This window comes from Carcharhinus amblyrhynchos, chromosome 3 (genome assembly GCF_965287045.1).
Source record: "Carcharhinus amblyrhynchos chromosome 3, sCarAmb.v2.hapA, whole genome shotgun sequence".
In the NCBI taxonomy this organism is placed as follows: domain Eukaryota; kingdom Metazoa; phylum Chordata; class Chondrichthyes; order Carcharhiniformes; family Carcharhinidae; genus Carcharhinus; species Carcharhinus amblyrhynchos.
In genome coordinates this window covers 92,285,098-92,311,332 of record NC_137326.1, presented here as the reverse complement: position 1 = coordinate 92,311,332, position 26,235 = coordinate 92,285,098, and the positions used below count along the sequence as shown (strand labels likewise).

General features: G+C 42.7%; 1 protein-coding gene across 7 annotated transcripts in view; it reads right to left on the bottom strand.

The window, feature by feature from the left end:
- Positions 1-26,235, bottom strand: part of dock10 (dedicator of cytokinesis 10) — a 326,378-nt gene that overhangs the window by 159,159 nt on the left and 140,984 nt on the right. For 6 of the 7 annotated variants that reach the window (XM_080185521.1, XM_080185517.1, XM_080185519.1 and 3 more), the window contains exons 2-3: positions 24,476-24,595; positions 18,322-18,411 (exon numbers count right to left, since the gene is read on the bottom strand). The exons of the other annotated variant lie outside the window; for it this stretch is intronic. In XM_080185521.1, coding sequence (XP_080041647.1) covers positions 18,322-18,411; positions 24,476-24,595 — 210 coding nt within the window. The remainder of the gene's footprint in view (positions 1-18,321; positions 18,412-24,475; positions 24,596-26,235) is intronic. 7 annotated transcript variants of the gene reach the window in all.

The window sequence follows — 26,235 nt, the reverse complement described above, 5'->3', positions numbered from 1 at the left end:
GGTGGGAACTCATTCTAGATCAGGCAAGGGGCCTTAATCTGGTGAGCATAGCACCTAATCTGGTCCTCAACATGTGGAGATGGAGGCACGTGAGTTTGCTGGAATGTCTTTGTAACTAGGAAGCTGGAGATATGCTTGAAGGAGCAGCCTTTCTTTGATATGGCGTCCTTGGCCCAACCATCTTCAACTGACTCATGAATGATTTTCCTTCCACTGTAGGTTCAGAAGTGGGGATGACTGCACAATGTTCAGCACTATTCACAATTCTTCAGATACTGATGCAGTCCATGTCGAAAGCAGAAAGATCTGACAGTATCCAGGCTTGGGCTGACAAGTGGCAAGTAACATTCTCACCACACAAGTGCTAAGCAATAACCACCTCCAACAAGTAAGAATCTAACCATTGCCCCTTGGCATTCAATGACATTGCCATCGCTGAATCTCCGATTATCAGCATCCTGGGAGTTATCAGTGGCCAGGAACTGAACTGGATTAGCCATATAAATACTGTGGCTACAAGAGCGGTCAAAATGCTGCAGCGAGTAATTCATCTCCTGACTTCAAAGTCTTTCCAACATCTATAACGCACAGGTCAGGAGTGAAATGGAATACTCTCTACTTGTGTGGATAAGTGCAACTCTAACAACACTCAAGATGCTTGACACCACCAAGGACAAAACAGCCTGCTTAACTGGGAACCTATCAACAAATGTCCATTCTCTCCACCGATGCACAGTAGCAGCAAGGTGTACCATCTACAAGATGCACTGCAGTAACTCACCAAGGATCCTTTGACAGCACCTTCCAAACTCAGGATGCAGGATGATGGAAGAGAATATTGTAGAGCTGGCTGTTTCATTGGGCCATGGAAAGAAGGGAAACTGGAGTTGTCCTGATTAATTCTGGAGAAATTTTTTTTGGTCATAATACAAATGGAAAAGGAGGAAACAACCTCCAACACATTATAGTCTGGTTTAGTGATGCCTCAGCCCCTCCCCTCCAGCAGTGTCCCAGTTTACCACCAGGGGATCAAGGATCAGACAGATACTCCTCTATCACAAAATTCTCATCAACGTATCATAGAAAGCATTCTTTCTGGATGTATCACAGCTTGGTATGGCTCCTGCTCTCTCCAAGACTGCAGGAAACTACAAAGAGTTGTGAACAAAGCCCAGTCCATCACTCAAACCAGCCGCCCATCCAGTGATTGTCTACATTTCTCACTGCCTCCAAAAAGCAGCCAGCATAATTAAGGACCCCATGCACTACGGACATTCTTTCCTCCACCATCTTCCGTCAGGAAAAAGATTCAAAAGTCTGAGGTCACATAACAACTGACTCAAGAACAGCTTCTTCCCTGCTGCCACCAGACTTTTGAACAGACCTACCTTATATTGTCAAATAGGAGGCAGAGAGTGGGGGTCAATGGGTGCTATTCGGATTGGCGGTTGGTGACTAGTGGAGTGCCCCAGGGGTCGGTGCTGGGGCCTCAGCTATTTACCATTTATATAGATGATCTGGAGGAGGGAACCGAGTGTATGGTGTTGAAATTTGCTGATGACACCAAGATTGGTGGAACGGCAAATTGCGCGGAGGGTGTGGAGAGTCTACAGAAGGATCTAGATAGGCTGGGCGAATGGGCCAGGGACTGGCAAATGGAATTTAATGTTGGCAAGTGCGAGGTGGTCCACTTTGGTAGGAATAATGGTAGGAAGGATTATTACTTACGTGGCGAAAAACTGCAGCAGGCGACGGTGCAGAGGGACCTCGGGGTCCTTGTGCATGAGTCGCAAAAACCCAGCTTGCAGGTGCAGCAGGTGGTCAGGAAGGCAAATGGGATGCTGGCCTTCATAGCGAGGGGGATTGAATATAAAAGTAGGGAGGTCTTGCTGCGGCTATATAGGCGATTGGTGAGGCCGCAGCTGGAGCACTGTGTGCAGTTTTGGGCGCCGTACTTACGCAAGGATATTTTGGCCTTGGAGGGAGTGCAGAGGAGGTTTGCTAGGCTGATGCCGGAGTTGAGGGGGTTGAGCTATGAGGAGAGGCTGAATAAACTAGGCTTGTACTCGTTAGAGTTTAGAAGAATGAGGGGAGATCTCATTGAGACATACAAGATGATGAACGGGATGGATAGGATAGAGGTGGAGAGACTCTTCCTGCTCAGAAAGGACAGTAGGACTAGGGGGCACAGCCTCAAGATAAAGGGGGGGCGGTTTAGAACGGAGTTGAGGAAGAACTTCTTCACTCAAAGGGTGGTGAATCTCTGGAATTCTCTGCCCGTTGAAGTGGTGGAGGCTACCTTTCTAAATATTTTTAAGACGTGGGTTGATGGGTTTTTGATAAGAGAGGGGATTAAGTGTTATGGGGAGAGGGCGGGAATGTGGAACTGAGCCACGACAGATCAACCATGATCTTATTGAATGGCGGGGCAGGCTCGAAGGGCTAGATGGCCTACTCCTGCTCCTATTTCTTATGTTCTTATTATGTTCTTATATTAAGTCTGTCTCTACATCCAAACTATGACTGTAATGCTGCATTCTGTTCCCTCCCTTTCCTTCTCTATGTATGATATGCTTTATCTATATAGTTAGCAAGAAACAATACTTTTCACTATATACTAATATATGTGACAATAATAAATCAAAAATTCCAAAATGCAAGCTTTGAAGTGTATCAGGAACCTGTTAGATTCAATCTAGTGGGAAATCTATTGCTTTGCTACAGTAGTTTTTACTGAGGTAAGGGCTGGATGGTATAAGACATCCAACATGACATCTCAATCAGCCTGGTGGAAAGGGAGAAGTAGCAACTTGAGCTGTGCTGCACTTACTGTCCCATTGCCATCCTGTCCAATCCTCTAACCTGTTATAATTCCTGGGGCCTTTCATTGGGTGGTCAACATTGACAGATATTGTGAAATTTGTCCAGTTTGACTCATTTGATGTGGGGATTGATGGAGTAGGCCGGATCCTGATTCCTGCATTCCTTAAAGGTGGCATGTAAAGACAATTGCTCTAATTGGAGTTGACAATTAGGGATTGGACTTTAAACAGTTAACTGGAAAGAATAGGCATGCTCTTAAATTGTGTTTCTTGCAGATGTTACTTTTTTTGAATAGAGAAGCAATCATTTCAGAACTATAGTTAAGGATCAAGAAGCTGTCACCTCAGGCTGCCACCCTTGCTACCTAACTTTAAGCTGGATTGGCACTGAAAAAGAGTCATATGGACTCGAAACATCAACCCTCTCTCTCCCCACAGATGCTTCCAGACTTGCTGAATTTTTCTAGCACTTTCTGTTTCTATTTCAGATTTTCAGCATCCAGGGTATTTTGCTTTTATTATATTGACTTGTGGGTCACCTGATAACATGATGACCCACTGAGGGTCCACATTTGCTGTTTACAATAGTACTGGAACTCTGCCCTTGAAATGGTAGGGTCAGGCAAACATTCCACCCACTGGCTTGTATGTTTCATGTTTGGAGTTAAAATCTACCTTCAGGTAACTACTTAGCTGATGACTGTACATCATGCAATCAATGAATTACATTTTTACTCCTCCACCGATCCACCACCCACACCTTTCCCCTTCATTGGGAAGAAGATGGAGGTGTTTTTCATTTTCATTGAAAATTTTCATGTAACCTGATTTACCATCATGATTTGGACATCTGGTTTGGCTCACATTTTACTGCACTTATTTTTGTTTCTTTTTGCCTCCTGATTTTACATCTTGAAAAATACGGATAAAAAGCCAGGACTCCATGACCCTAAAGCCAACTAACTCCCTCTTCAGGTGTCCATCAGGAAAATAGGCAAAAACATTATCATATCAGGCCACTTTGCCCTCTCTGCTGGACTGCAACATATCAAACCAATTTTTTATTCTTAGGAGCATTTTAAAACTCCACCTACTAGTTAACATGAGGCCCAGTCAGAAATACACCAACCATCAAGCTACCTACTCTCTAGTGCCCCATGATTATTTGGGTAAATTTCTGGTATCAATGAAGTCACTGAAAAAATGTCAGAATCTCATTTTAAATGAACGTTCATTTACCCCTCCTATATGAAAATAATTTTCTTCCACTTTCAAAATTATAACACAAATAAATAAAACAACTAAAACACTTGGGAAAGATTATAGACTATATTCAGCAATTTATTTTCTCATTTATCTGAAGTACTTAGTAATTATTTTTGCTTTAGTTCCAAGATTTCTTTTCAAAAATACTTCTATTCAATGGGGGTATATAGTGGATTTTATGTTGGGTTTCACTGTTGTGTACACAGTGCCAAAACCATCCACTACTCCTGCAGAAGTGAAGTTTTAAAAGTCATAAATTCAGAATCTCTGGTATGATTTACTAGAACAAGTACTTAAAAATAATTATTCAAGTTTTCTCCATCTGGTCCTTAAAACCAGACATTTTGCAACACCTTAAAACAGTCTCTTAACTTTCCAGTAGACAACTTGGCTGTAATATTTGGCTCCTTAATACTTGGATTTTCAATGAGTGCTGTATTACTCCAAAATGGTGTATGTGGTGCATACATACACATGCTGACAGTGTAGTTAAGAAAACCCACCAACACCGCTACTTTCTCAAAAGACTAGGGAAATTTGGCATGTCAGCTATGACTCTCAACAACTTTTACAGATGCACCACAGAAAGCATTCTTTCTGGTTGTATCACAGCTTGGTATGGCTTGGTATGCTCTGCCCAACACCGCAAGAAACTACAGAGGGTCATGAATGTAGCCCAATCCATCATGCAAACCAGCCACCCACCCATTGACTCTGTCCACACTTCCTGCTGCCTTGGCAAAGCAGCCAGCATAATTAAGGACCCCATGCACTCCTGTCATTCTCTCTTCCACCTTCTTCTTTTGGGAAAAAGGTACAAAAATCTGAGGTCAGTACCAAGCGAATCAAGAGCAGCTTCTTCCCTGCTGCCAACACACTTTTGAATGGACCTACCTTGTATTAAGTTGATTTTTCTCTATACCCTAGCTATGATTGTAACACAACATTCTGCACTCTCTCATTTCCTTCTCTATGAACGGCATGTTTTGTCTGTATAGCACGCAAGAAACAATACCTTTCACTGTGTACTAATACATGAGACAATAATAAATCAAATCAAAATATTCTTCTGGCAGGGCCAAGATGGATGTCATTCTGAAGAGGGCATTTGCACAAGTCTCCATCACTGTTTGAAAGGATCATCTGCTATTTGCAGGTTTATACTGGCATTGCTGAATGTCTAAAGCCTACAGGGAGTGGTCTGTCATGTGTAGACTTCAACAATTCTAGATAATCAATTTGCTTACAAGACATGGGTGCAGTGCAAACATTTGCCTTCAACTACATCCTGTCAGGAAGAGCCAGGGTCACAAAAAGCAGAACAAGCTGCTTAAAAGTAGGAAGAGGAGGAGAGGATTTTAAATAGGAAGTTATGTCTGCTTAGGGAACAATTCTTCTGCATGAACCTCGGCAAGGAATTATATCAGATTTCTTCACTCCATTTGGTCTTTCTGACTGAAATCTGTCATTTGCTGTCTCCACAACTACAATCTCAGAGCAAGGCAAGGACCACATTGTCAGTGGCTATGAATGTGAGCATAATGTGACCATATCATGCAATGAGCTACAATGACAATATTTGGCTACAATGACAATATTTGCAACATCTCCCTGTGTGTCATTCACTGTTACATAAGGGAGGTGACTGAGGCTCTATATTTCATTTTCTCTTGCCAGAAAGAAGGTGATACAGTCGGTCATGAGGATTACGTGACTTCCCGTGGTGCAGGAAACAATGTCATTTTCCACAACCAAACAGGATTCTACACTCTCAGCATTCAGTTGCTGTGCAACCTTAAGCAGTGCATCATGCAGATAAATGCCAAATATCTTGGCAGCAGTTATGATGCCTTCATTCTGGGGCATTCCACAAAGCAATCTATATTTGAGCCATGATGACAAACCAGTGGGCAGCTACTGGGTGAGAAGGACTATCCTTTGATGACATGGCTATGACTCCAGCAGTATGATGGAGCTGTATAAAATGCTTGTTAGGCCACAGCTAGAGCACTGTGTGCAGTTGTGGTCACCATACTACAGGAAGGATGTGATTGCACCAGAAAGAGTACAAAGGAGGTTCACCAGAATGTTGCCTGGGCTGAGTATTTTGGCTACGAAGAAAAGCTGGTTAGGCTGGGGTTGTTTTCTTTCGAGCAGAGAAGGCTGTGTGGAGTACCTGATTGAGGTATACAAAATTATAATGGACGCAGATAGGATAAATAAGAAGGAAATTTTCCCCTTAGTAGGGGGGTTAATACCAGGGGGCATAGATTTAGGGTCACGGGCATGGGATATACAGGAGATTTGAGGAACAATATTTTTACCCAGAGGGTGGTGGGAATCTGGAACTCACTGCCTGAAGAGGTGGTAGAGGCAAGAACCTTCACAACATTTAAGAAGCATTTAGATGAGCACTTAAAATGCCATAGCATACAAGGCTATGGACTAAGTGCTGGGAAAATGGGACTAGAATAGATACTTGCTTGGTGGCTAGCACACATATAATGAATTGAAGGGGTTCTTTCTATGCTTAAAGCTCCACGACTTTATGTGTATCATGCACGTAACAAAAGTCATGCTGCCACAAGAAATGTGATTGAGCAGATAAACAACACTTGCACTACCTGTTCGCTCCAGAGGAGCCTCGCACGACAAAGTTGGTGTCAAGATGCACGTTGGTCTGCTACATGCTCCACTGTCTCATCATCATGTGGGCAATGCCCGTGCTGCTAGCTCCAGGGCAACTATCTGAAGAGCAGGAAGAGGAGAAGAAACAGGAAAGGACGAGGCAACCAGTACAACCTCTTTCAGGTCAAGCTGTTTGGGAATGGCCGCTGTTTAAAAAAGGTAGCAGGCAAAAGGCAGGGAATTATAGGCCAGTTAGTTTAACGTCTGTTGTTGGAAAAATGCTTGAATCCGTCATCAAAGAAGAAATAGCAAGGCACCTAGAAAAGAATGGTTTGATAGAGCAGACGCAGCACGGATTTGTTAAGGGGAAGTCGTGTTTGACAAATTTATTGGATTTCTATGAGGATGTGACAAGTGCGGTAGACAGAGGGGAACCGGTGGATGTGGTGTTTCTCAATTTTCAAAAGGCGTTTGATAAGGTGCCGCACAAAAGGTTGCTTCAGAAGGTTCGGGTGCACGGAGTTGGGGGTAAGGTGTTAGCGTGGATAGAGGATTGGCTGTCTAATAGGAGGCAGAGAGTTGGTATCAATGGGTGCTATTCTGATTGGCGGTTGGTGACTAGTGGAGTGCCGCAGGGATCGGTGCTGGGGCCTCAGCTATTTACCATTTATATAGATGATCTGGAGGAGGGGGCAGAGTGTAGGGTGACGAAATTTGCTGATGACACAAAGATGAGTGGAAAAGCAAATTGTGCGGAGGGTGTGGAAAGTCTGCAGAGGATCTGGATAGGCTGAGCGAGTGGGCGAGGACCTGGCAGATGGAGTACAATGTTAGCAAGTGTGAGGTTATCCACTTTGGCAGAAATAATAGTAGGAGGGATTACTATTTAAAGGGCAAAAACCTGCAGCATACTATGGTGCAGAGGGACCTGGGGGTAACATAAGAACATAAGAAATAGGAGCAGGAGTAGGCCATCTGGCCCTTCAAGCCTTCCCCGCCATTCAATAAGATCATGGCTGATCTGTCGTGGCTCAGTTCCACATTCCCGCCCTCTCCCCATAACCCTTAATCCCCTCTCCTATCAAAAACCCATCAACCCTCTTCTTAAAAATATTTAGCGAGGTAGCCTCCACCACTTCAACAGGCAGAGAATTTCAGAGATTCACCACCCTTTGAGTGAAGAAGTTCTTCCTCAACTCCGTTCTAAACCGCCCCCCCTTTATCTTGAGGCTGTGCCCCCTAGTCCTACTGTCCTTTCTGAGCAGGAAGAGTCTCTCCACCTCTATCCTATCCATCCCATTCATCATCTTATACGTCTCAATGAGATCTCCCCTCATTCTTCTAAACTTTAATGAGTACAAGCCTAGTTTATTCAGCCTCTCCTCATAGCTCCTCATAGGGTCCTTGTGCATGAGTCGCAAAAACCCAGTCTGCAGGTGCAGCAGGTGATCAAGAAGGCGAATGGGATGCTGGCCTTTATAACGAGGGGGATAGAATATAAAAGCAGGGAGGTCTTGCTGCAACTGTACAGGGTACTGGTGAGGCCACAGCTGGAGTACTGTGTGCAGTTTTGGTCGCCGCACTTGTGCAAGGATATTTTGGCCTTGGAGGGAGTGCAGAGAAGGTTCACTAGGCTGATACCGGAGATGAGGGGGTTGGACTATGAAGAGAGATTAAATAGACTGGGTCTGTACTCGTTGGAGTTTAGAAGGATGAGGGGGGATCTTATAGAGACGTATAAGATAATGAAAGGGATGGATAGGGTAGAGGTAGAGAGATTCTTCCCGCTCAGAAAGGACAGCAGGACTAGAGGGCACAGCCTCAAGATAAGGTGGGGGGGGGACAGTTTAGAACAGAGTTGAGGAGGAACTTCTTCACTCAAAGAGTGGTGAATCTCTGGAATTTTCTGCCCGTTGAAGTGGTGGAGGCAACCTCGCTAAATATATTTAAGTCACGGGTAGATAGGTTTTTGACAGACAAGGGAATTAAGGGTTATGGGGAGAAAGCGGGAAAGTGGAACTGATCCACTTCAGATCAGCCATGATCTTATTGAATGGCGGGGCAGGCTCGAAGGGCTAGATGGCCTACTCCTGCTCCTACTTCTTATGTTCTTACGTCTCATCTGACAGTGACAGCAGTAAAATGCAACCCTAATTCCCCCATTCACCAACATACCCACACTTTTTTTTTAAGTTGCTGTCATTGACCCATCATAGAATCTGCTTGGCTATCATGCAAAAATAAAAACCACCATAAACGAATATTTCAAACCAAGTTTATGAATCATGTCATATTGCTGGGAAAGGTCAACTAATCAGCATTATGCATTCCCTTAGAATCTATCTGATATGTTTCTTCACACGTCTTAGTGACTGCAGCACGGCTACTAGAAGGTTGCTGATGATCAGTGGGGGATGCCCCTGATGGTCTCGAGCAGCTCTGGGCCTAGAAGGCCCAGCTTCTCACAGCAACAGCTCAGCATAGGCAGTAACAATCTGAACTGGCTGACTGATAGGCAATAATAAGGTGGAGTAGTAGTGGAGGACACATCTCTCATCCTAAGAAGTGACATGTCCCATTCCTCACCTCAGCAACCCTTGTGAGTTGTCAGAGGAGACACTTCTTGACTGCTGTGAACATCCTGCAAGTTTCTTCAAGCACAGGTACCTACAGCCATAATGGCAGCAATTGACTTGTGTGACAGCAAGCTAAGCTTGCATGAGAGTAATCATTGCTTGCATTACAGAAAAGTGACTGTGTCACCAGGCAGCCACTGCCAGTACTGCAGGGAGGTGAGCAGTGCTGGGGTTGGGACCAGCAGTACGCCTGGGGTTTCACAAGGATCAGGTTGGAAGGCCCCAGCAAGAGGGAATTGGAAGTTGGGAGGCCAAGGTAGAAGGTTCTACAGGAAGGAGAACCTGGGGTGGTGGTGTTACACCTTAGGGTGCCCTCTGATTGTTCCAGGGAGTGTTCATTAAGAAGGGGATCCCTGCCTGCTATCAATTTGACATGGATATTCCCTGCTGCCAGTTAAATCCTAGCAGCAGCAACTTGATGTCTTTATAAAGGTATTAATTGGCAACTCAAGGACCTCAGTGTTCTATGAGTGGATGGGCTACCCAAAGCACATCCGCCTCCCCCCACAAGAGATAAAATTACAGCCAGGGTAGGGGTAGCATCCATTTCATTTTATGTGCTGTTAATACCTTCAAACCAGCCAGTGGAGAAGTGCTAAATTCAGCTGCATAATTAATTCATCTTCTTGCTCGAACTCACTTCCACAAACAGTTGCAGCACGTACACCAGTCAGGGTGCGCCTCCCATTCAAGGGGCACAGACTGATAGGCTAGCTTTAAGTGATGCTTACAAAACCTGGACCTCCTATTGAGGCATGCATTCTTAACAGCACGTTTAGCACTAGCTGCATGAATCATTCAGGCAGCATAATGTTGCATGTTGCCGATAGATCAGAAGCAACATGAATGGATTAATGACACGTCTGTTTGTTCTTGGGGCTATTGAATTATCCCCTGCTCCTTCTATCACATTATACACATTGATGGTATGTCTGGGGTAAGAAACCTTACATACAAATTTTCAACTGCAATGGCTCATCTCTGCATCAACAATGCAACTGACAGTTACATTCAGGGTCATGTCACAGTGCTTTATATAGAAAATTGCATTAGTAGAAACCTAGAAAAATAGCAAACGTTGATGAAAGGCTTTAAAAATCTAACCACCCAAAAACAATCTTATGAAAAACAAGTTTGGAAATTATGCCTTTGGATGTTGGCAAATAAGCACATCAGCCTGAATACTCTCTTTGCTATTCTAGGAATCAGGTTAGTCTATTTATTTTAAACCGCCTCTGCTAAAATAGCGGGGAAAGGAATTTCATGGGAATGTGCGAGTATTTGTCTGCTAGTACCCTATGGCATAATTTTGAGGCCAACTAATTTGAGTGAAAATGCAAGAGTATCAGCCTATCATAATGTAGACTGCAAGGATACCCAACATTCAATCACCTTTATTGCGGGGGGAACAAAAAGTAGCTTGGAGCAATTCGTGAATTCAGAAAGTACTGGAGAGAGAAACGCATGTCAGATGCATGACATTAATTGTCTACTTCTGGCTAACAGCATCTCATCCACCCAAAAACTTTAACATCTGCCTGCTGAGATGCAAGCATTTTGCAGTTTACTGCAATTCTGTCTTTGAAACCAAAAATAATTTCCCCAGGGAGGTTTGTCCACATTTAACCATAACAATAAAGAAAATAGTTGCATTGATGTTAATATAGCTTCACAGGACTTTGATTCCTTTCATTGTGAATCAAATTCCAGATCATCCATTTCAATTTACACCCACACTGGCAAAACCAAACGAGCTGTCCACTGTACCCAGGACTGCTCTTAGTCAGCACACAGAACCAAAGTATGATAACCCTAACCCTGATCCAATCCAGAATTTGAATAATGAGCAGTCCTGGTTTGGAATGCATAGAAAGGAGAGCCAGCTGAACCTGCAAGTTCAGCTGTGTCCCATAGAATAGTGAGTACAGCACTGAACACTAAGATGATCATTTGATAAAAAGTGAATGCAAAGGATTTTCCCATTTCGTGACTAAGTGCAGTGGTGGCCGGCTCTGGTGGCACCTTTCCGTCTGGCCAGAATGAAGGAATCCATACTGGGAACCTCATTAATTAGAAAGGGGCACATTTCCCTTTGAGGCACCTAATGGGTTGGCAGCTGATTTGTTCATCAACCATCAGCTGGTGGATTCGAAGATTCCAGTGCCATATTTAAATACTAGCCCAGCACAGGCACAGCATTCTCCAGCCCACCTGTCTTCAACAGACTATGCAGATTGTCAGCAGCTCAGAGGAAAATGCTAACAGCCTCAAGAAGTCTGTTTCTTGATTCAACCACCACACCCCTGGTCTGAGCCCATCACTTGCAAAGTGCCCATGCCCCAGTGGATCTCCACCCACCGCATCTGAATTCTTTGTGCCTCCCCTTCCAGTAAACAATGCAATATCCCTTTGACCCTTGTCTGTGAGCTTTTCAAGCAGTCATGTAAGGGTGCAATTTCCCTCTCCTCAGTTTTCCCTCTGCCTTCCGTTCTTTGTCTTCTTCATCTACCTCCTTGCACAACATTCCTTCCACATTGCCCCCACCCTTGTCTTCATCAGGCCACCAGGCTCACCCTCACTCAATGTCCAGCCTCACTTCACATTCCACTCCTGATTGAACTTTGGACCTTTAATATGGTAGCTGCATGGGTCCCACAGTATGATGCTGTCCAGATAAACACTGGTTTATGTTGCCCAGAGCAAGGAGATCTCAGGATCCAAGACGATAACACAGGAGGGTCCATGGCTCCAGCAACATGGTGCAGTCCATGACAACCTGCTTGGCATGGAGATAGAGGACAGAAACCAGTCTGCCCCAGTGGTGGCAGTACATCAGGAGCAGTGCAGCACTCTTTCAGTGTTGCACATACTCTTATGAACTGAGGACTGCTTTGTGCATGCCACTCATTAACATCTGGCTTTTAGACTGACATAATTTCATACCTGTGGACTGAAAGGCCTGATGGGATGTAGATGGACAGCTGTTTTAATGAGCATTCATGATATGCAAATGAATGGAAATGTGTTCACACCACCAGCCCGTGGAAAGACTGACCCACCATTAATCAGCCATTAGAAGCATTGCAACGTGATGTTACGGTGGTGTGTCTCTGACTTTTTGGCCCCTGCTAGATTCTTCGCTCTCACCCGTCACCAAACCTGCCACAGGCAGGAAGAGAAAATTCCACACGTTGTTTATTCCACAACAAAGGAAATTTCCCTCACTCCCCTTTAACCATCAATTGCACCAATCATGAGGCATTCCAACATATTTAGCCCTCTGACTAAGCTAGTCTCAACAAATAACAGTGATGGAATTAATGTAACATGGATACGCACATGTGAAAATTATCTTTGAAAAAAATCCATGTCAACTTTGTTTTCCAAAATCTGCGTTAATAATGTGGAGTTGGACAACAAAGTTGTTGTCATGATGTCTCTCTGTTTTACCAGAATACCCTTTAATGGACCACTTGTAGATGCAGCATTATTAGCTCATGGTGATTTTCACCATTGTAAAGCTTCTGAACCACTAGATCAAATGTGTTTTGCATGCATACCAGAGGTACTTAGAATTTTAATTATAATCACGCAAGAAGAGAGAAAGTGAAAGTTGCACAAGTTTCCGGTTATGATGTTGGGATTGACACACTGTTGATAAAATCTAGTGAATTCACAGATATAAGTAAGGCGTAGTATGGTTGCCTGCCAAAGTTATGCTTCAAGATATCTGAAATGTCCAAAATAAATACTCAACTGTCAAAGCCATAAATAACATTCAGAACAATTGAAAAGACAACAGTTTGAATTTAACTTCCCTCTTCGGGGATCATTGTTATAATCCTTGTCTCATTAATAATTCATCTATACAGAAAGAACACAAGCATTATTTTAGTACAATCTGGGTGTGCTGGATTTTTCAAAGGAAATAAGTTACCTTCCTGTCCTAATTTGCTTTTGGTTAAACAGCAACATTGCAATTTATTAACCAATGATTTCTGTTAGTTAGAGCTGTTCAGTGACTGCATTAATTATTAGGTTCTAAATTGTTTCTACCTGACTAAACACCTCCTCCAAACTCATCTTAAGGGAGGCATTAAATTCAACCTACAGATTCAGCTCAGCAGGGGTTGTTGACACTGCTGTTAAAGTGGCAGTGAGATTGTTTATCATGATAGTTTTATGAACACTTAAGAGAATTACGCTTTTTGGAGTGATTTTTGAATGAATATTTATCCTGACAGCTTCATGAGCATCTCAAAGGCTTCCCAATGTTACTGCAGGTCTCAAGAGTTCTGTATATAGTGAATATTGAACAAGTCAGCTTGGGTGGTGGTGAGGCCATATGCAGGGTGGGTGAATGAACATGAAAGGGTAAGAGGGTGAGGGGGAACATAGGCATATGGGAGGCAAGAGGGTCAGAGTTAGAGGCCCTTACACACACCTACATAACTCGACCAATGTTCCAACAAATGGATATGGGCGTTCAAACATGGCCTGCCTTCCTTTACGCCGGTCCCTAATTCCGGCCCACTGCTAAGTCTGTGGGTGAAAATATAGTTGGCAGGCACAGACGTGGGATGTGGGATCGCAGTATCAGGAAATAGCCCGACTTCTGATTCTTACCTCAAAGCGGAATATCCGCCTCAAAGGGGAATATCCACCCAAAAGTCCAGAGGTGATTTCATTCAGAGTGAAAATATGAAAGAGGAACTGTTAATGAGTCAGACAGAAACACATTTTGCAGTTGTGGATGTTAGAAATTAAAATTAGTTGGTTCTTCTTCCAGTTCCAGTGCTTACAATGAGAAGTGTTGCTCACTACTATATTCAATATTTCCGACAAAGTAATTTAAAATGCTCCAAATAATTCAGACCAAGGAGTTGGCATTTAAATTTCTGAAGCAACTTGACTGAGATCAAACCAAAATACTTGAAAACGATGTCCATTTTGCGGGCAAATAATGGGACTGTGGACCAATTTGCAGGCATGATTTATCTCCTTCTGGAACTGCAGCATCTTCAGAGCTGCATTGGGAAGTCAGTCAGCAGCTGTAACTCCCTGGGTTTTATACAGATGCAGTCTAATGGTCAATTTACTGCAAACCTCAAACCGATAGCTTTGGGCACACATTCCATGCACACCATGTCCTTAGCACTGATATCCACTACACTTATTTCTTCCCCTTATGCAAATGCAAATGTGCTATTCCATTCTAAATTTTCAAAATAAGCTAGTGTAACAGTTAACATCATCTGTGCAACAGCCAAACTCATTAGTGCATCAAAATTGCCAATGTCCATCAAGGCACTTGTCATTACCAAAACCCAATCTATCTCAAAAAGGATCAAAACCAATTTTCTGAAACTTCACTTGCTTTTTCCTATAAAAAATAATTAACTTGTCTAAAGAATATTGTGTTTCTCAGTTAAGTACAAAATTCAAATTTCTTTGCTATGCTTTACAGAAACACCTGATATTCTTGACATGTTATTTTGAAAGTTAATTCTCTGTCATCCTAGATACATTGCATCTGTCTGATTCTATAAAATATTACAAGTTGTTATGATCTGGTTAATGACCAGTGAATATTTTGAACAGGATTTTACAGACCCTCCCGCCCAACGGGATATTATAGTCTCTCTGAACTGAATGGAGATTGAAATGCCTCGCTAAATATATCAGAAGGAGACACACCACGGCAGGGCTGTAAATTCCAGGCTTTCATTTAAAACAATGTTTGAAACCAAAACAAAACTATTACTATGCCAAGTCAGAAAAATAAAATAATCTACATTATGTGTTTTATGTTCCAACATTCAGAATCAACCTGAGGTAAAAATGAACTGCAGTAGAACACACCATACTGCACATTAAATGGCAGATGCAATCATGTCAGATCCTAAAATATGAAGTACACAAAAAAAGAGCTGAATCCAATAGTTTGCCATTGTGATTATAGATTTACTTTGATAGCTACGTGCTTCAGCAACCAACTTGGACTTCATTGGCCACTGTGAGTTACAAAATCTTGCTAGAACTCTGTCTCCCTCATAAATGATTTCAATCTTCAAGCCTCTAAATTCCCTCAAAGACTGCTTTGATTTGGAGCCAAAGAGAAAATGCTGGAAAATCTCCGTAGGTCTGGCAGCATCTGTAAGGAGAGAAAAGAGCTGACGTTTCAAGTCCAGATAACCCTATGTCAAAGCTGCTTTGATTTGGACTGCCTCAATGACTGCTCCCCATTGTTCAGCTTCTGAAAATATTAAATGCTCCTGTCACTTTGTAGACAGACAAAGACATAGTTCTGAATGTAAATGTGCGAACACAATGACAAACTATCAGATTTAGCTCCTTTTTTTGTGTGTATTTCATATTTTGGTCCTGAAAGGCAAACAATTGGTACAGAAAATTAATAATTTAGATATTACTAATTCCAGACATTGCCTTGTGCTTGTCTGACATGTTGGCCTCAGCTTTCTTTATTTCAAACAATTGCAGCAAAATCACAATAATCCCAAGCATATAAATATTTATTGGTGTTTTGTGATAACTTCATTTCCAGTGCCCTCTCAGTGGAACCCCATCCATTCACACATTTGCTGCTATTCACCTACAAAACCAAAATCTCACCTTCATCTTTGGTGTTCTTTCAGAAATTACCACCATCTGCTTCTTTGGTGCAGTTTCTCCCAAGTCAATGTAGCCCAATTTTACATATACCTGGTACAAAGCTTGCCTGGTTATCAATTGCCAAATTTGAGCCAACTATGTCAAGCTTTACCAGATCACACGACTCTCCACCAAAAGCACTGACTACTCCAAGATCATTCTTGAGGACCTTCTTCTCACGATTAACCACTACCTCAAACTTTATCACTTGTTTCCTCCAACATCACCTCCTATTCCAAGTTTTAAGTTATTCTTCATATCTCCAAGATCACGAATTTCCAGTTTCTTCCCATCTACCTCAAGGCCCTTTTCCATTTTCATCTCATCCTCAAGACTGATTGCTTGTTTCCTTTTCTCCTTCCTCACTCAATTATCCCACCCCACTCTCTGAATTCTCTCTCTTCATCCTTATTGTTCCTCTCTTCCCCTTTGAACACTTTTTCAATCTCTTTTGACCTAATTTTCAGTCACCTCTCTGAACATTGTTCTCACGACTTGATATCTGTTTTTCTTATTTTATTGCTGCAAAGTTCTTTGGGATGTCTTGTATATAAATGCCTTTATAATGTTTTCTTCCAATGGATTATGGCATAGAAACACAAATTGTTTTATCTTCCTTTCTATATTAGACAAGTGTGTCCTAGTCTTTCTAGTGCTGGATTTCCATCGAGGGGAGAGGAGGAGTTGTTGCCAGGAAGTTGATGTTCACATAACAGTTCTGAATGTGCATGTTTTACCCACCATGTCGGGTGTGGAAGATTGCAGAAGGCATTGCAGACCAGAGGATGGAAGAGTTGCTGATGGGGGAGTGGAGATAGATGTCTAATGAAGGTGGAGGGGAGAGGCAGTTCAATTGTTTACAATTGGCAATGTGGGTGAGAGGTGAGATCCAATGATATGACGGGAAAAGTGGAAAATGCAGCCAGACAAATAATATCTGAGGTGTGCAACCTCATTATAATATTTAAATGAGCAGCCCACCTCTTGGAAGTCAATTTGTTGGCCACCTTCTCATTCCCATCCCATCCCATTTCTATTAAAACTACAGGTGGGTGGGTTTGAGGCCAGTTTGATTCGGTTTTGAGTTTTTTTAAGTTTTAAAATTCACCCAATCCAAACCCACCTTTTCTAGGGGTGAAAATTAACTCCATGGTGCAGGTTTAAATAGTGAATCTAATCATTGAGAAGGTTTTAAAAACGAAAGTAACAAGCAATTAGCCAATTAACTCTTGTCATTGGAGAAAGATACAAGGAGGACATGATCCAGCCAGTAAGCAAAACATAGCGACATAGAGGTTGGAAATCATTGAGAAAAGGGACAGACTGTTAAAGCCTTTTGTCTTGCGCCCATTAGGACAGATTTGCAAGGATACCACATCTAAAGGGAGTAACAATTTACACTGCATGAAGAGAGGGTGTTGATTGGTTGGCCAGAGGAGTCTAAGTTGAAGCATTGCCATGGAGAATACAACAAGGAATAGTTAACTGCTAGGTGTTTGTTTCAATTCAAACCTGGGTCAATTCTGATTGGTCAAGGCACGTCGCCATGGGGAAATGAACCAGGGGCCTGTCCCCCAAGTTTTGTTCAGCTGAAAAAAGCACAATGTGCGGACATGCTCTCCCTGCTTACAAAGGACAGGGTGCTGGATATGAATATATATAGCTTCTAGCATGCAAACTATTTCTTCAGTTCTGCTGCATTCATTTATTTGATTTTTGAAATCTCTGCTCCTACATCTTATGGTCTTATGGTAAGAACACAATGATGGAGGTGACTTTATAAAGCTGTGGCTATGAGAGACATTTAAAATAGAAGAAATGAGATGAGACTTGTTGGGGTATAAATGTTGGCACTAGCAAGCTGAACCGAATAGCTCTGTGCTGTAGATGTAATTTAGTTCTGTATAAGCAGGAACTTCGAGTAAATTTAGCCAACTTGTTTTGTTGATACCTTAGTTGATGCATTTAGCATAAACTACTTTGTGAAAAGTAAAATGTACTAAAATGAACAGAAAAGAAAATAATTTGATTATTAGCTGTATTTTTTATACTGGGGTTTTGACAGGAGTCCAACAATAAGGTGCAAGAGTAAAAGCGAACAAATCAGTTATTGACAGTAGCTGTGTAATCTTGTATCCACTTTAATGCAATTCGAATCACGTTAGCTACATGAGCATTAAACAAGAAGGCACTTCTGCAATTTATCAAATGTCGTTTAAACTAATCTGCTGTCCTCAATATCATCTATCAATTGCCACTGTCTGGCAATAAACTGCAATATATATTTCCTTCCTTACCTGTTTTACTAGTAGATTTTCTGCCTCATTCTCTGCCCCTTCAGGCACTGTGGAACATATGGTATGTCTTTCCCTTGGGATTGATGATGTCTGGACAGAAAGAAACAGTCAATTTTGTTATATATCGTTTAAAAGAGGTTCAGTGCTCTTTCCTTTGTGTTTTAAATGCCCATTCGTTAGAAGTGCATGAATGGAAATAATCTGAGTGGGAAAACTTGCTGCGTGTCTGATTTCAGTGACACCGACATCACTTACATTTATGTCTCACTCATACATTTGTTCACCATTTCCCTAATTACTTCTCCCATTACCAGTTGTTTGCCACCAACAGGAACTGCTCCCTGATAAAGTCACTGTATCTTCACCACTGTGCATCGACATAATTTTGGCAATTATTTTCCACACATTTAAAATCACATCCAATTTAATTAATAATTTTTTTTTCTATGATTTTGTTTAAATAAATTTCAAAATTGGATTTTGCTTCAACTGTTGCTTAGGTTCCTCCCACCCACCCCACGCCCTCCCCACCCCACCCCCACCCCCACCACCGCCACCACCACCCCCACCCCGTGTCTTCCAAAGACAGACACTGGGGAGTGGGGAGGGGGGAGGCAATTCTCTCATTCCGACCCGCTCAATTTTGGTGGGTCAGAATGGGAGATGTGCGCCGATTCATGGGATTCACGTGTACGTTCTCGACGTGCGCGTGTCTCCCAATGCCGGAGAGCAGGCGCGGCCGGGATCACACTGAAAACCAGTGGGAAGAGCAGGTAAGTAATCTTAATCTGTTTTTAATGTGATTTAAATGCAGTTATTGGGCCCAGGACTGAATTCCCCAGATTTGATAGCATCTCCACCCAGCCAGGAGGATTTCACTCCAGCGGGGTTTAGAGTAGCTCCCGTTTTCGGGGAACTAGCGGGAGATCTCCCTGGCGTGATGGGGGCAATTGGCGCAAAGTGCCCATGCGTAGGGGACACCTTGGCACAGCCCACTGGGCATCGGGCTATGCCAAAGGGACAGGGCCTATTGTGGGTGGGGCTTAGGGGGCAGTCGGTGGGGGGGTTCCCACTGCGACTCTGCATGGGGATCGGTCAGGGCTGGAGAGAGGCAAGGGATTGAGGCAGGCTGGGGGGAAGTGGTCTCCCAGGAGGGTCTGCCTCCCATGGGGGAGGGGTGTCTACCGGGGTAGGGGTGTGGGAGGGAACAGAGAATGAAGTGCTCCAGGACAGGACGTGGATTGCGGCTGGCCCGGGAATGTTTGTGCAGGCCACAATCGGGCCATGGGGGCAGTGGAAGGGCAGCTCTGTCGGGGTCCTGAGCTGGCCAGCAAATGGGAGGCTGAGGGATTGAGGCCACTGCACATCTGTGCAGAGCTCCAGAACTGTCAGACTCTGGCATGAACAGGCTCCAGCCCCCGAGGTTTCAGCGATTTTCACAACTGTGACTTCTGCATTGCACAAAGCGGGGAGATTCGAGTCTGAATTTCCACTGAAAAAAAGAATTGTGATTTACACACTTGTCCTGCCAATTCAGCACTTAGAATTGTTTTCAGCGAATCCCCCTAGATCTTTTATATTTCTAAAGGAGGGGCTTAACACAAATTGTAAGCACCCTTTGTGAAGCGGGACAGATATGAAAAGTGGCCACTGTGATCATCAAATATATCAGCAATTTTCCCTAATTTTTACAAAACTTTCTTATAGAGACAAGATGAGCAGGTACATTCCCTTGATTTAAAGTTTTATATGATGTCCTTCTCTGCCAAAGTCCTATTCACCTCATCTCCAAGGAGACAGTCTAGCCTGTGTAGACATTTTAGCACCAGTAACTGAGGCTCAATGTTGGAGAAAACCTTGTTGTTGGAGTGAACACTGGCTGCAAAGAGCATTGTCCTGGGCCCAAAAATAGGCCCAAAGGTATTTCTATCTCATGACTTCTGTTATAAGACTGAAATATAAAACATCAAATTACAATGCAAACATACGGGGGAGTTTTCCACCCCAGTTCACAATGGATGGGAACGTTGAAGAGGGTGGAGAATCAAGCGGGAATCCCAAAATTGCTTTTATGCTGGCAGGATTTCCCTGTTTGATTGTCTCTGCCCTCTGCCAATGATGCAAGGAGATCCTGACTTCCCTGTGCATCTGTTTGACTATGCTTGATGGTTCCCCAAAGTTGGATTGTCCATTCCATTCATACCAATATGAATTATGACAGGTCCCCCAGGACGTGTGCCTGGCAAACAGAGCCTACAGGGAGGGCACAAGTGAGTACAGCCCCAGGAGAGAGAGGGTCAAGCCACCTGGGAAATGTTTTTGGCAAGTAATGCACTGGCAAAGTGGAACGTTAATTCTACTGATATTAATAAACAGAAAAAGTTGAATCTGAGTGAATTTCTCAATCATGCGCAATGCATGAGGCACTTTGGTAATCTGATTTGCTTGACATTTCAGCTGGTTTAATGTGACAAACATGTAAACACAACCAGCTCACAAAAACATCTTAAAGATCAAATATGTTAAAGTTCCCAGTCAATGTATCTGTAACCATTCCAGCATTGGATAGTGAAGGTCAACAGTTTTTGGAATGGCTCCCATTAATACAACTTTAACTCCCAAATCAGACAATGAATCCAAAGTTTCTTTTTCTAAATAGAGTACAGCAAAGCTCCTTGGGCTCCATTAGAAAATCCCAACATAATACAAACGCATTAAGGCTGAAATTTATATTTTCAGAAATAATGTTTACAAAATATAAATCCCACACACTGCTGTCTAAGTACTTTGGCATTTATCTACAACAGTTTTCCTTTAATACCATATAAGCCATGCCATTAGGAAAATGTTATTATTTTAACAGGAACTTGCAGGTGATGACAATGGCAACATGCACATTTATCGTGACTTTAATATTAGAAAATGTCCCAAAAATGCTTCACACAGATGAAAATAACCAGTTATTGTTGAGATGAGGTAAGGACTGAGGCAACTAAAAGCATGTCACAGAGGTAGCTTTGAAGAGAATTTTTAAGTAGTAAAGAGGGAGGCAAAGCTTTCTAGCGGCACCATGCTCAGCCTCATAGAGTTATAAATTCATTGAGTTTTACAGCACAGAAATAAACCCTTCGGCCATCATGTCTGCGCCAGCTATCAAGCACCTATCTATTCTAAGCCAACTTTCCTGCATTTGGTTCATAACCTTGTAAGCTATGGCATTTCAAGTGCTCCTCTAAATGCTTCTTTAATGTTGTGAGAGTTCCTGCCTCTATCACCCTTTCTGGCAGTGAGTTCCAGATTCCCTCTGGGTGAAAAGGTTTTTCTTCAAATCACCTTGAAATCTCCTGCCTATTTCCTTAAATCTATGCTCTCTGGTTATTGATCCCTCAACTAAGGGGAAAGGTTTCTCCCTATCTACGTCGTTCATAACTTTCTGCACCTCAATCAATCCTTCTCAGCCTTCTGAGAACGTTCCCAGCCTATCCAGTCACTCTTCAGAGCTGAAATGCTTCAGCCCAGACAACATTCTGGTGAATGTCCTCTGCACCCTTTCTAGTGCAATCGCATCCTTCCCATAGTCTGGCGACTAGTCTACTGAAGGCTCTGGAGCCAAAGACAGAGTGAAGGATAAAATATGATAAAACAGTCAGAAAGCTCAATGATGACCAGAAAGCAGAGAGACACAGTGCTGGATTTTCAATAGGCATGGGGAACTGGAAATGGCAGGCTACTTCTGGGTCCCAATCCCACAAGGCATACTTTCAACACACCCACCAAAATCTTCAAGGCTCCAGCTAATTAAAGGGCAGAGAGCAGATTCACCATCCATTCAGGGAAGGTTGGTGATGTCTCTACTCTGGGGGGTGAATAGAAGGGCCTGCTGTGCTCACTGATTGACAGCACCATTGGCCAAGGTTATAGCAGTTGATCCCTGATACAGACCATGGGGAACAAAGGCAGGTATGTTAATTTTATGTTTTAAGAAGCCACAGGTGCCTGGCCATGATCGTGGAGGGGTGGCTCGTGGCTCAGGAAAATGAGCCTTGCATGGTCTTTCATGCAGCCTGTGCTACCCCCACCAACCCACTCTAAAGCCACCCATTAAGCTGATCTCGGTATGGTCCAGGTCATTATAAGGTGCGCCACATTGACGAATGCAAGTTCCAGTCTGCGCAGGAACTGAGCATTAGTCGGTCCCACAGTTTATAATGGGACTTCATTGAAGACGCTTCAGGACTGTGATCAGGATTGTGGCAGCAAACCGGAATGAAGGACTGAAGGAATTCTGTGATTCTATGAGAAGAGACTGGCAAATAACATAAATGGAAAGACAAAGATCTTCTCTAAGCATACCAATAATAAGAGACGATAAAGGCGGAGTGGGGCCAATTGGAGACCAAAAAAGTCTTTTGTGCATGGAGGTAAGGGGCCAACAAGGTATTGCATGAATATTTTGCATCTGACTTTACCAAGGAAGAAGTTGTTGTGGAAATCTAAGTGAAAGAGGAAGTAATTGATAAGAGGTGGTATTAAAAGGGCTGGCTATATTTCAAGTTGATAGGTTACCCAGTCCACATGAAATGCATTCAAATACTGAAAGAAGCAAAGGTGGCAATTGAGAAAATGCATTATCGGTCAATAATTCAGTTTTTAAAAACAACTTGAAATAACCTTCTTAATACTTCTTTTAAAGTTTGCTTTCCCTTTTGTTCCAGATTTGCAAGTAATTTAAATTGGCTTTGTTCTTTTGCAGTTTCCAGTTTAATCTGCTGGCTGTTCAATTACTTGAAGAATTCTGAGGTCCAAAGTAAATTAAATCTGAATTTCTAATTACACATGGTTGCAAAATTTGCAATTACAAGAGCTGGTGCACCTGTTACATGGTTTGCAGTTCAGTACACAGTGGATTTCCACACATCTAAGAATTTCTCACTTTCTGACTGATGCACGTATAATCTTCTGCCACAAAGAACAAGCACAGCAGATGAATATAGCTCAAAAGAAAACTGCTGTTACACTGCTAGTATCAGCCTACTGCAGCAAGTGAAGCAGAATTAAGCAATATACCTAACCTTTGCTTATCACAAGCCACTTACCTGATGTTCCAGTTTCAGTAGTGACTCAGTGCACTTCTGCGGATACTCAGCCACCTAAACTTGTGTGTGCGTTGACATTTAGCCAACATTTCATATTCACTTCACTCCACCATAAACAAGCCAATAATGATGCAAACCAAGAGCAAGATTAGAACAAAGGACCACAGTAAGCAGTGCCAGACAAGGTGCTATAGCAATGCAAGTTGTTAGGGGTGAGTTTCAGGTCTCGCCCAGCCTAGCACAGATCTTGCTAATCCAGGAAAATTGCATGCAAGCCTAAAAACAGGTTTTGCACCCGACGCCAAATAATTTGCAATCGTCCCGATCCCTTGCTGGGTCTCACCCAAGGGACACAAGGCCTATTAGCATAATTGAAATAGTATTTAAATATCCTTAGCTGGTTCAATGCCGGATTCTCTCAGCTCCTGGGATTTTCCCTTGGGCGCTGAAGAACTTAGCGACAATCACAACAGATGCAATGGCCACACCGTAGAGCTGAGAGGCTATTGAAGCCCCCAGGAGGTCGGGAAGATGGCTGGGCAGTGCCCCTCTGGCAGTATCCATCTGGGAGTGTCCACTTGGTACACTGGCATTGCCAGTTGGGCACTGCCACTATGCCAGGGCAGTGCCAACAGGGTGGGGCCTGAGTGGGGTTCCTGAAGGGAGGCCATGACAAGAGGCTGCTATGATGGGAGAATTGTGAAGGGGTGGGGCATGAAATGGGGGTTATGAAGTGTGGGCATGAAGGGGGGAATGTAGGGGTGGGGAGAAAAGGGGTGGGCATGTCAGGGGTCATGAAGGAGGACCCACTGGGAGGCCCACAATGCCCCAAAATTTGTACAAATCTGCCTAAATCAAAATTAAGCCATCCCTGCTTTTAAAATCACCCTTGATGCAAAGTCAAAAATTACTTGCGCATTGGAACCATGATGAAACAACTTATGTAGAAAATAAGTTTGCATCTGACTTACAAGGCTATGTACCAGGAAACTTATATTAAGATTTTTTTTGTAACTGGAATTATGGAAAATTTCCAAAATATAAAAAGTTGTACTCACAGAGAAATCATCGTCTGGAAACAGCAGCATATCTTTAAGGAGGTGATCCTGAATTTGGTTCTCATTTTCTTCAATGACTGCCTCGTAGTCCAGTGGTTCAACAATTTTAGGCTTCTCTTGCTTCAGAAGAAAAGTTTTTGGAAAGCATTAATCCATTTGCATTTAAATACTGAAAAGTCCCCACCCCTTAAAATCTAGGATACACCCAGCATTGGGTTGAAGTCAAAGTAACTCTGTATAGCTATCATTGTACATCAATATAGTGAATTAAAGCACATAGGTCGTAAACCTTATTCATTTTCACTTCACTCTTTTTTTCTTGGATTTATTGATTTCAAATATTTTGGACATGTTATAAATTCTACCATATGAAAATTAATAATTGTCTTTTCAACTCTTTTCATTTGCAAAAGCTGGCTACAAAGATTGTGAATACTAGGTGTATGCATTTGAGTGAATATTCGCAAAGCTCTATCCTGTCCGCTGTACAGTGACTCAATCAGGTAATGTGACTAATTCACTGCTGCCATCGCTGCTAAATTGGCATCAGTACTGCATCAGAATGTGCAAAAAAAGCCTTTAGATAAACCTGCATCAAATGGCACTGTCAACTGTGCTTGGACATATTCTGGGAGGTTTCATTACATGACCTCCAACCAAACCATGCTCCTGCCATTGTCAACCCAAAATGTCCATCTTCACAGCATACCATCTTCCTATGCCATGAGGACAGAAAATGCTGGAAAATCTCAGCATGTCTGACAGCATCTATCGAGTTGGGATGAGTGCCCTGGCGAAGTGACATCCAGATTCGAAACATTCACTCTGTTCTCTCTCCACAGATGCTGTCAGGCCTGCTGAGATTTTCCAGTACTTTCTGTCTTTGTTTCAGATTCCAGCATGTGCAGCAATTTGCTTTTATCTTCCTATGCCAATGGAAAGCAAATAGATTATTCATGTTGATTGGATGATTCTTAACTGTCAAAATAAAGCTTTTGCCCACCTGCAAACACTATGTTTGAAGAAAATGTAAAAAAAAACTATTTGTTTTCATTATCCTATCATTTTTCTAGTGTATTGAAAAGTACTGTCTAGGAGATTAATCCTGAAAGGTGGTGGCAAATTGCGTGACCATTTTATTTTTAGCCCAGTTTTCAACCTGTGAATGGTTTCCAGTGGGGCATGGCAGGGTACATGCTGACTGAATTAAAAATCTTCTGAAGATTGAATTTGGCCTAACTCTGTGCACAAAACAAAAATGGAGCTCTAGTCTCCCAAGCTTGACATCTATACAGCACTCTCCAATAACCAGTGAATTATTAAACCAAGGGAAGAAAGATCCAAATAGCTATGCTTCTTCTGACAACAAGCACACCGGCTCACTAATTAAATGAGCCATAACAACAATGCTGTACTTCTATGACCAATCATTCTGGAGTAATATATTTAGTCTTCTAGTATTTAAAATTTCAACTTCTCCTTTGTAACATTCTCCCTATGTATCAAATAAGCTGTGATCATCATAGTATTATAGATTCCCTAGAGTGCAAAGGAGGCCATTGAGCCCATCAAGTCTACACAGACCACAGTCCCACCCAGGTCCTATTCCAGTAACCTCATATATTTACCCTGCTAATCTGCCTGACATTAAGGGGCAATTTATCATGGCCTATCAAACCTAAACTGCACATCTTTGGAGTATGGGAGGAAACCGGAGCACCCAGGGAAAACCCACACAGACACTGGGAGAATGTGAAAAC